The 11,868-nt window shown below is 40.9% G+C and overlaps 1 protein-coding gene across 2 annotated transcripts in view; it reads right to left on the bottom strand.

Annotated features, from left to right (window-relative positions):
• Fras1 (Fraser extracellular matrix complex subunit 1) overlaps positions 1–11,868 on the bottom strand; it is a 395,823-nt gene that overhangs the window by 203,663 nt on the left and 180,292 nt on the right. For both annotated transcript variants that reach the window (XM_021162463.2, XM_029477538.1), the window contains exons 11-14: positions 11,216–11,251; positions 9,644–9,791; positions 7,992–8,135; positions 6,088–6,222 (exon numbers count right to left, since the gene is read on the bottom strand). In XM_021162463.2, coding sequence (XP_021018122.1) covers positions 6,088–6,222; positions 7,992–8,135; positions 9,644–9,791; positions 11,216–11,251 — 463 coding nt within the window. The remainder of the gene's footprint in view (positions 1–6,087; positions 6,223–7,991; positions 8,136–9,643; positions 9,792–11,215; positions 11,252–11,868) is intronic.

The following is an 11,868-nucleotide window of genomic DNA, read 5'->3' as shown; positions in this document are numbered from 1 at the left end:
AGGAAGGAAGGAAGGAAGGAAGGAAGGAAGGAAGGAAGGAAGGAAGGAAGGAAGGAAGGAAGGAAGAAACAGGGTCTGCCTGCAAGACAAAACTCCCTCTCCTCTGCAGAGGGCTTCCTCTGATCTGTGAAATGTCACTCTATGGAGTGAACTTTGTCTTTGGCCACAGCAGTGGTCCAGGCAAAGCATCGCTAGGTACCTTCTCTTTTCTGTACTTCTCCTGCACTATCACCTGCCACCTTTCACTTACTTTATTTAAGAAACTCACATTCTATAAGCACAATGCTTTTACCCTCCCTTCCCTTTGATAGGACTTAAAAACACTCCCTTCTTTCTACCCAAGTCTCTGAGACAGTAAGCACTCAGTGACCTTAGAGGCAAGAAACATAGAGAGAAAGAGAGATGGGGGGAAAAATAGAGATTGTGTAATATTCCTGAGGCTACACCTAGCCAGGAATTGCTGACAAGGCATAAATTTCAGAAGCTAATCGAAAGCAGATCACCTGTAGGCCACTGTTGAGGCACGCCTGAACATTCCTGTCTCTTTTCCCCCCGTGTGATGGCACATCACATTTTTCTTCCCTTGAAAAGTAACCCAGAATGCCTTATTATGCAATACTGTATGAAAATCACAAGCATGAGATGCAGCCTTACTTCAGTAACAAATCCTTCCCTGCCACATATGTCTTGAAAACTGTCTTTAAGTCACCGATGGGTATGAATTCACATGAGGATAATTATAAAGACAACTATCAAAAGTGACCTTGGCTTATCTGCTTAGGGGACACGCTTCTTCCATTGAGCGGAAAAGTCCTTAAGTGAAGGGAACTTGTTTGTCTGGTTAATTGTTCTTCTGGTGTCTGGTAAAGTGCCTGATACTTAGAAGAAGCTAAACAGGTATTTGTTGCGTAGGCAGAAGGGACAGAGGGTCAAGAACAGTGTGTGAGGCAGAAAGCCCTACTCATAGACAGCAGCTATGGTAAGCATGATGCAAAAGATTCACAAAGCTATACAAGATGGGTGGCGATGGTGTGCCAGCATCGCTCTGACCTCCAGTCTCAGCATGGGCTTTCAGTAACAAAATTGTCATGGGTATTCCGATTCTGCCAAATGTCACACAAGCTGTTGGGGACGGTACCTTGACAGTGCCTAGCCCTAGACAGGAATTGCTAAAAAGAGTTCTGCCTTGTTAAGAGTTCATACTCTCTTTGTGGAAAAGTCTACTCAGGACACTGTGAGACTAGCATTTACAATCACAAGCATAAGCCACAAACCATTAAGTCTTTACAGCTTTGCATCATACTACAAGGAGTCAGCCCCCCCTCGCCCAGTGACTAGTTATGCTACTTAAACCTACTACCAACAAGGAATCACCACTAGGAGTCCTTCTGCTCAAGCCTGTCTTTAAAAACCTTCTTCAGGACAACCTCATATATATGTAAGGTTTGGGACTCCTTATCTTAAACGTCATCTCTAAAAGATACACTAATTTTGACTGAAATTCAAATAATTTTAGCATCTCATCATCCAAACACTCCAAGCAAATGAGGAGATTTGAACTCCTAAGAAATGGAGTAACTTCTCTGCATTACATTTATTGATCCATCATATATGAGTGTATTTTATTTTTAACCAGACATTAATGTCAAAAACAGCCTGTTTCTTCATGTGAGTCATTTGGTATTCATCTCCCCAGGTTGAACAATAAAAGAGTGATTTCAATAATGTCTGCCTTTTATCACCCACATACTATGTGCCAAGCAGAATAGATTTATACTTTTCAAAATTCTCTTCCAGGCCTCATCATAATTGTCTGAAGTACATAATATTATCCTCATTATAGAGCTGAGAAGAATGAGCCTCTAAAAGGTGAAATGACTTGCCCAAAGCCATATAGCAGTAAGTGGTAAATGGAGGTTAAAATAATCTCTTCAGTTACAATCCCATAAAATGTCCAGTTGCTCGATTCCTTGGGTTTCAGTATCTGAGACTGTATAACATTCAAATAGAATACATTTTGCAGATGCATGTTGTTTCAGTTGTGTTCATGGTTGTTTTTGTTTTGGGTATCTCTATAAGCACCAACTATCTGCTGTTATATTGCCAGCTCACTGTAGACAAATGGCTGAGTTATTTATGTTCATATTCTAGCCATTAGGAAGCAGAAGCCATAGCCTCTCCAAACATCATGAAGAACTTGCAAGACTCATGGCTCCATTTCCAATCATGGCATGTGAATTCAGCTTCCTCATTTTGACAACAAAGATGTAGCAAGCATGTCTATCTCCATGTTGCCCATAGACCACCGAAGTATGGCACTGAAGCACATATACATGACAGAGCCAAAATGAAAACCCCAGTCTTTGGTTCTAGACCCTAAGCTTATAACCTGTGTACTTCTTCCAACTCTAGACCTGCAAACCAAAGTTGGCATTATCCTGCAACTTTGTCTCAGATCTTTCTGCATATCCAAAACTCTAAGTAAACAAGAGAAACATTGATACATGCATTTTAAAAAATGGATAAAATACTACTGTTTCCTCTTAAAAAGTTATCGTGTTTGACTGTAATCATGATCAGTAACAGTGGTGCTTTGAATGGACTCCAGGATCCTCAGTGGGTGAAATTGTTTGGGAAGGATTAGAAGGTGTGGCCTTGTTGGAAGAGGTGTGTCACTGGGAGTTGGCTTTGAAGTGTCAGAAGCCATTCTCAGTATGTTTTATCTGGTTCCTGCTTGTGGATGAAGATGTGATTTCTCAGCTACTCCTCCAGCTACTCGCCACCATGCCTTTGCTCCACCATTATGAACTCTAACTCAAAAAACCATGAAGCTGATTAAACACATTATAGATTGCCTTCGTCGTAGAGTTTTGCAAGAGCAATAGAAAAGTAATTACAACAGTGATGCTGGTCTCTTTACTTTTGTTTCTTAGGGTATTTTTTGTCCTCTATCTATGGGGGTGTGTGTGTGTGTGTGTCCATTATTAAAAGTTCTTATCAGGGTAAAACAGAAATGACTAACAGAGAAAAGTGAAAATCAAGCAGGAGTGTTCTCAGGGAGTTCAGTCTGGATCCAGACTTGGATTTAATACCAGAATTCCAAGGTGAGCAATGGACCCATGATGCTGATAGTAAGAACACAAGAAAGCCAGGACCATGGTCCTGATACTGAGAAAACGAGGAAGTCGGAGTAATAAAGGCATGCAAGGAGTGGCAAGGCCTTATCCATGTGGTGAGAAAGTACTCACACAGATAAGGCCTCACACCGGGCTTCAACCGACTAACAAATTGGCTTTTGATCCCTGGAGATGGCTCAGAACAGTCCAAGTGGCAAAGATCCAGTCCTGAGACCTGAGGTATATGAACTCAACAAGGGTGTGAGGAAGTGGGAAAGGGAGCAGGGTGTTGCTGAACCAGATCTAGCTGGAAGCAAAGGACACATAAAGGTTATGGTAAAAACCTATGTGCTCGGAACTAAAGTCAGGGATTGGCACTGGCGGTGATTCCTCCATGGCTCTGCCTGGGGGGCAAAAGGGACAAGCAACACATAACTGGTCTTCAATTTAGCTTACTATACAAACTGAGTAATGCTGACCAAGGTTCAGTGTGTCAATCATCAAACTCCAAAACCAGAGAAGGAAAGGAAATGAATCCGAGACAGCAAATGTGAGGCAATCTGTCAGCCACAATTACAGCATGATTTTACCTCAATCAGATCTGAAATAGAACAATATTGACATATGCCCACATGTGTAGAAGGCACAGTGTACATATCACTGACGTCCCAAGGAAAGGGAAAGGATGGAAGACCAGTGGAGGAGATTCCCTGGCAGGACTCGGAACCTTTTCCACTGTCTCATTTACCTGCTCACGGTCTTTTGTGAAGAGTCATATACATGAGCTACTTGTCTTCATCCCCCTTTTTTTTTATTCTTCCTATATCTAACATAGTGAGCATGAATATTAATAGGGAGATTTCTGTTCATTAGTTTCCTTAGCGGAATGCTCACTTTCTTTTGGTTTGGATGGGCCAATAAGGTGGAGAGTTACCCTAGTCATAGCATAAATGACCACCAAGAGAAATCAATCCAGGAAGGCTCGACGCTATAAAACGGAAGGCTTCTTTTGAAAAGTTTAGCATATATTGGAAGAACATGGGTTGGATGATGGCCACCCAAGGTCAATGGTGAAAAGCCAACATTAATGGTACAAGTGTAAATACTGCAGGAGAGAGAGAGAGAGAGAGAGAGAGAGAGAGAGAAAGAGAGTCCAATGCCAAGAAAGCTTATTTGTGAAGATGACTTGTGTAATCTCAGTGCCAAGATAGAACGTGAAACCTGCTCACAAATCTACCTTTAGTTTTTCAGATGACACCCTCCCCTTCTTTCTCTCCTCTTGCTGTTTCTCTTTTTCCTACTTCCTTATTTTATGCATAAAAATGCAACGAGCCTGAACTAAAGCAAATTGGTTTAATTCCCTGGAGGGAGCATGAACAAATTTTCCCAGCAACTTTCTACTATGGGCGTTTGCAGGAGGGTTTGTGGATGGAATGTGAAGCAGGCGGTTATGTAAACCAGTAATCAAGTGAAACATTACCCACTTCAAAATGCCCCAAACCAGTATTAGTGCCACCAATTAAAACACTGAACAGAGAGATGGGAAAATGACCAAAAGGAAGCAGGGGGAAAATGGTGTGTATATGAATAAGTGTGCATCTGTTTGGTTATGTATGTGTGTGTGAATGAATGTGTATCTGTGTTTGACTGTGTGTGTGTGAATGTGTATCGGCGTTTGATTATGAGTATGTTTATGGGTGAATGAGTGTATCTGTGTGTGTGTGTGTGAGAGAGAGAGAGAGAGAGAGAGAGAGAGAGAGAGAGAGAGAATGAGTGTGCATCTGTGTTTGACTGTGTATTATATGTATCTGTGTTTGGCTGTGAGTATGCGTATGGGTGAATGAGTGTGCATCTGTGTTTGGCTGTGTCTGCTGTGTGTGTGTGTGTGTGTATGAATGAGTGTGCATCTGTGTTTGCTTGTGTGTGTTTATGAATGTGTATCTGTGTTTGGCTGTATATTTGTGTATGGGTGAATGAGCATGCATCTGTGTTTGTGTGTGTTTGTTTGGAGGTGTGGTGGGACAGAGGGAGGAACATAAGCTAAGGGAACTAAACTTTCTTCTAGGGAAAATGGGCCAATAGAAATGCTAGCAGGAGGTCTCTTTGATGTAACAGAAGAAAGAAAAGAAATACATTAAATCATTTCATCAAATCAAAATTTCACCTATTGTCCTAAATTGCCCAGTCATTTGATACGTGTGAAGGTGTTTACACCTGCCCACTTTGAGTCTGGTCTAAGGTAACGGTGAACAGAAAATGATACGCTGTAAACACTAGAGGTTATGATTTTTGGTTTCTGCTTTGTTTTCTCTCCCCATCTTTTATGGCTGAGATGTTTACAAAGCACTGGCCCTTCAAGGACTGTCCAGGAGGCTAAGGAGGGAAGAAGGAAATCATGAGGCAGTTGGAGCTAAATAGTGAGATCTTGTCTCAAAAATACATGAGTAAGTAACCCAAATTTAACTACATCAAAATCTTTGTACATCTCTAACTTACACTTATGATTCCAATCACTATTTCAAAATTGGCAAAGCATAAACAAATGAAATTACGGTATGACTACTTTTCCCTCTGGAAGCAAGTACAATATTAGGAATCTGGACTAGATCTTAAAGGAGTGAGCCACACACAGAGGAGGCTGAGAAACAAGCAGCCTGGGCATCCCTCCCTCTACACCTTCTGCTTCAACCCCTGATTCCTGGTTCCTACCATGACTCCCTGTGATGATGGACTGTGAGGTCAACGTGTAAGATAAAACATACCCTTCCCTTCCCAAGTTGCTTTTGGTCATGGTGTTTTATTACATCAATAGAAAACCCTAATTAAGGCAGGGGACAAACCACAGCCAAACCATAGCACACCTATTTGAGTAGCTTCATCACAGCTCCTGGAAACCTCCAGTTTATGCCTGGATAGGGGCTGTGGCAGCTTTCTCTGTAGCACACCCAGCTGGAGCCCAGTTAGTGCTCACCTGCACATGAATGGTGATCTTGGTAGAAACCATCCCCACAAGTGGACACACACTGTCCCTGCTGCATCAGCAGGGGAGGCAGGCAAGATGAACACTCCAGGCCGCTGGTGCATGTGGAGCACTGGGGCTGACAGGCTGGCCATAGACAAGGGGGAGAAAGAAAAGATGGCAGGTTAGATGGAATGGATCACTCCAAGGCTGACTCTCTCACACAGACACCAGTCCTGAAGTTCTAGAGTCACAAACAATACAAGAAAAGGGCAAGAAATTCACAGCCTTCATTTTCAGAGCTAAGATGTTCAGAGCAGGTACTGTGCAATGCCTTTACAAACATAAATGCTTTAAGTGCACAACAACCCTATAGAGTAGTGTGATGGTTTTTATATTCTGGGCCCAGGGGGTAGCAGGATTAGAAAGTATGGTCCTGTTGGGATAGGTGTGTTGCTGTGGGTGTGGGCTTTAAGACCCTCATCCTAGCTGCCTAGAAGTCAGTATTCTGCTAGTAGCCTTCAAATAAAGGTGTAGAGCTCTCAGCTCCTACTGCACCATGCCTGCCTGGATGCTGCCATGCTCCTGATAATGGACTGAACCTCTCATCTCTAAGCTAGTCCCAATTAAATGTTGCCCTTTCTAAGACTTGCTTTGGTCATGGTGTCTGTTCACAACAGTAAAACCCAAATCAAACAAGTAGGTATGGTTTTTACAAATGAGAAAGCAGCTCCAGAGATCAAATAACTTGTCAAAAGCCACCAGACAACCAGACACTGGCATTTGAAACCAGGCAGTCTGGCTCAAAAGTCTTGGTCTTCTCTACTTACTTGTTCTCACTATCTTCACTACCCAACTAATTTTTTTAAGAATATAGCTCAACAACATTAAAAAAGAATGAAGACTTTGAACCAAGAAACAAAAAATAATGAAAGTAATATCAATGAAAGTAACTAAGCCTTAATAAGACTCATCTGTAGCCGGGCGTGGTGGCACACACACCTTTAATCCCAGCACTCGGGAGGCAGATTTCTGAGTTTGAGGCCAGCCTGGTATACAAAGTGAGTTCCAGGACAGCTAGGACTACACAGAGAAACCCTGTCTCAAAAAACAACAACAACAACAACAAACAAACAAACAAACAAAACAAAACAAAACAAAAACAAAAGACTCATCTGTAGCCTAGATGCTATAAAACAAAGCATTGAACAATGTTCACATGCTTAATCCTTGCCATGACCTTCTGAGAGGACGGGTTAAATATCCACAACCAAAACATAAACCTACACATTTGTGAACAGGTTAGTAACTTTACAAACCAGAGACTAAGGGTGGCAGTAGTATCTGACCTCAACCAAGCCAAGATTTCCTAGCTAAGATCTCTTCAAATTAACAAAATTTCTGAAGTGCATCTTAACTCTTTCTGGAAGCCCTCATAACTTGTAAATCATAAGCTACATTAGCAATTGTTGTGCAACATGGCCCAAGACAACAAATCTGTCTGGATCATTGGTTCCTTGGGTGGAGAACTGGAAAGTTCAGGTAAATGATCTTGGAGCTCTCTAACATTTCTATGTTTCCACTCTGGATTAACTGAAGATTTCAGTAAATGACAGCAAGCACCATTATGTTACTACCTTTTAAGTCTTCAAAATGAAAGAAATCCAGTTTTGACTATTGCATCTGACCCCCGTATCACCCACCTCCCAGGAAATACTGGAACATCTATACAATTTCAGAAGAAAGAGATCTTAAGGTGAAAAGGCTAAGACACTTATGATTTGCAGTGGCTTCTGGATGCATATTTTTGCATTGTGATCCCTTCAGTAACAATACTTTGGCTCAGCTACCATAAATCACATTGATAGTCTCTTTAGCTCTAAGCAACTGTACCTCTGTACCTTTGTTTGCCATACCTAAACAAAGACTGCCTGCTTGGTAAAAGCCCAGGCCACAGCTGTGCACACATCGTCCATTCTGCAGCAGCTTTGTGGGATCCTGGCAGAGGTCACAGTGGTCTGGAGAATGAGAGCAGGTCAGGCAGTCTGGGTGGCAGTGAACTAGAACCAAGAACAAAGGAGAGAACTCAGTAAAGCCGGCAGGTTCCTGAAGAGTCCACAGGATACATACATTACAGGGAATAGGAAGGATCAAGAACGATAAAACTTGGATGCAAAGCGGCCCCATATAGCAACACTACGGATTGATGTGTGATTCCCCAAGTCTGAAATATCATCATCAGCTTTCCTAGTCTCCAATCAAATATGTAAAGTCATGAGCTCCTCAACACTCTGACTGCTGCGCTGACTCGAGAAAGAGGTGGAATTACCTCCTTGCTATGGGGCTTAAGCAGAGTCAGTCATCCATGCTATCAAAGAAGCTCTTCTGAAGCCTGCCATGCACAGAGAATTCAGAGATAGAGGATATAACTTTTAAAACTAGCTATATCTTTAATGAATAACATCATTTTTCTTTTCTCTTTCTCTTCAAAATCTTGACTCTCGTTCACACTAATCAGGATTATCCCTCTTCTTGGAGGTTAACAGTCACCAAGGGGCTGTTGTCAGGTTTGAAGGTTTTCAAGGGCCTGATTTTTTAATGCCTCATATATAGCATACTCAATATTTGTTTTGTAAAACCCAGAGAGCCAGTTTGGCCAAGGTACTGTAATTAAATATAAGGTCGCATTGCTTTTCCCTTGGCACTTCTTCAGTGGAACTCTGATTAGCCAAAACAAGGTGAGGGGGAAGGCAGATGCTACCGTGGGAAACCGGAGCCTGCAGATGGAAACTATTAATTAGGAAATACAAATGGACGAAATGCCACTTGTTTTGAGATAGGCTATGCTAGAAGAGAAGCAGAGTGGAGCTGGCCAGTTGCAGAGCCTGCCAGGAACCACTAACCAGAACTAATTCAAGCCCAGGTGATTTGGAGGCACAACTGCAAAACAAGTAGATAAAATTTTCTTTTGGAAAAAATTAATGAGTCTTGAATTCAACTTTAAAACCTCATTTGAGAAATGCAAAAGAAGCCATCTGTTTCACAGTTCACCTTTAAGAAAGAAAGAAAGAAAGAAAGAAAGAAAGAAAGAAAGAAAGAAAGAAAGANAGAAAGAAAGAAAGAAAGAAAGAAAGAAAGAAAGAAAGAAAGGAAGGAAGGAAGGAAGGAAGGAAGGAAGGAAGGAAGGAAGGAAGGAAGGAAAGAAAGAAAGGAAAGAAAGAAAGGAAAGAACACTGACAAATTTTGTAGAATTATTCCTATATTTTCAACACTAGAAGGCCGATAGGCCTTGGTGAGTCCTTAAAATTGTGGTATTTGACTAATATGATTTTTCAAGATAAATAAGGCATATTTTATAATTAAGAAAACTAAGACACTGAGGGTCAATGACTTGCCCAAAGTTATATGGTTGTAGTCAAACAAATTCTGCAAAGATTGATAATAAGAATAATTTGTCAAAAATTAAGGAAACAAACAAACCTCCAAAAGTGAGCAACAAAAAACAAATTGGAAGAAAAATGAGAATATCTCTGAATTTTCTTGACAGGAAAATGGGACATGGACCTACCTGGTGTGCAGTCTGGACAGCATTGTCCCTTTACCACCAGGGCTAGGGTGGCCACTGGACATGGTGGGCAAGACGGTTCATAGCAAGTAACTTGAGCCTCCCGGCACTCACACAGCTTGCAAGGGCCTTCTTCCCACTTCTTCCCATCCTGTGGGAAACAATCAAGACAGTGACAGGGAGCAGAGATTCTGAAGAGGATCTTCTGGGGTAGACCAGCAAGCCTCCACAAAGACCAGGAGATGCATGCCTTCAGCACCCTGTCTTCCCAATTTTGCCCTCAGACAGCAAGAAATTTAACAAGCATAGTTTCTCTTTCTTTGTTTTTAATTGGTTTCTTTTAATGTGCAGCATCAACAGAATGATTTTAAGCACACTCAAGAGATAAATTTTGACATACCTTTGGGCAACCAGAATATGTAAGAAGTATTTCAAATGTGTTTCTCAACACATTTCACCCCTCAGAGCCAAAACAAAACCCACCAGGGGGCATTACCATTACCTCTTGTACCTAGTGGTTAGCAGGTCCATTAAACACAATCTCTATAATAAGAGGAAGAAACTTAGTTCAAACACTGTATTTTCTTGTTACAGTCAGAGTAACAAGAAAGGCATTGTATTCTCAAAATTAAAGCTTTCACAGGTCCATTTGTGTGTGTGTGTGTGTGTGTGTGTGTGTGTGTGTGTGTGTGTGGCTACAGATGTACCATGAGATTTCTCTCCTTAAAATATTCTTTCTGGCCAACCGAATTGTGGTACTATGTATGAATAGATTGACAGAGAATCTATACTGATTTTAGAAGCAATTTCCTTTAAAAATTGACCCTGGAAATCAGAACGAGACAAAGGTCCCTTCATAGGCTGCACTGGATTGATCAGAGAGAGGGGAAAATGAGCAGATGGGGGAGTACAGTTTAAAATAAAAGTCTGACAAAATGCTTGCTGAGCTAACTAATGTGAAATATCGCTAACAGTCAGCTTTTTTCAAAGCAAAACAAAACAAAACAAAACAAAACACTTTTAATAGCACTTTTCAAAGTGAAGGGGAAATTGTGAGAAAACTGGGGGACACAGTGGAGAGAAGGAAGAGATGTTATGGGTTCCTAGATGTTCATTCACAAATCCTTAAAATGATAAGCTTGATGTCTTTAAGACAAGACCCATGGTAGTGCAGAACTAAAAGACCGGAGAAGGGACACTCAGTTGCTTGGGGAATAATTCCGTCACCATCCCTAGGAGTGATTCCTCCAATAATTTACTCTACACAAAGTTCCCTCAGAGATAAATCTGCGTTGTCTAGGATGAAAAAACTAATCAGGAGGAAGGTAAAGGAGATATGTAGGTGCCCATGATTAGTAAATAGGCCAAAAAAAATAAAAAAGTAAAATAAAATAAAACAACCCAAACTCAAGTCTAGTGTATTAAAGTCTCCGTTTTCACAACACTCTTAATTTCCAACCATAATGCCATCAAATGTAGCTATGAAAAATGCTAAGACACCAAGTCCCCCAGGGTAAGTTCATGCAAATCATTATTTAAAACAACTCCAGGCACAAATTAAAAGTCCATACTTACTGGAACATGCTTAATTTCTCTTGCACTTGAAGACATCTAGGAAGAAAAAGGAATGTATTTATGATACCACTAAAAACACCATTAGGCTGATCTGTTTATTTTTCCATTAGAAGATAGCCATTCCCACCAAGCAGCATGCAATTTTATTAGCTTCTTATGAATAAAAATAAAATCTGTCTGCATCAAACACTAGGAAGTCATACCATTCGAGGATGAAGACATTTTGGACTTTTTATTCATGCTTTGTGCTCGAGCATGTTGGTTCAATTCCCCCTCAACATACAGGGATTCGAGGACAAGGAATCGAAACTTTTAAACGAAACTCTTGAATAGCAGCAGCCTGCTATGGGGATTAGTACTTATTTCTAACACTTGATTTTCTTAAGTTCCATTCGGTTTAACTTCCACAAAAAGAGATGGATGAACTAATATTCTGAAATGGATCCAAACTCAACATTTCTAGGGACACATTAATTTTCTAAATTCTTAAGACAATGAAGATGACTAAAATATCACTGTGAGACAAGTGATAACAACGTTCTAAAATTATCAATGTTTTTAACTACGGATATGCCACTGGCTGTCCTAAGAGTTTTGCATCTGTCATCTTAATAGCCCAGGAGGAGAGTACCATTTTCATCCGCACTAAATAA

Source organism: Mus caroli, chromosome 5, assembly GCF_900094665.2.
Source record: "Mus caroli chromosome 5, CAROLI_EIJ_v1.1, whole genome shotgun sequence".
NCBI classification, from domain to species: Eukaryota; Metazoa; Chordata; class Mammalia; order Rodentia; family Muridae; genus Mus; species Mus caroli.
Note: the sequence above shows the minus strand (reverse complement) of the source record. Positions and strands in the feature narration are given on the sequence as shown.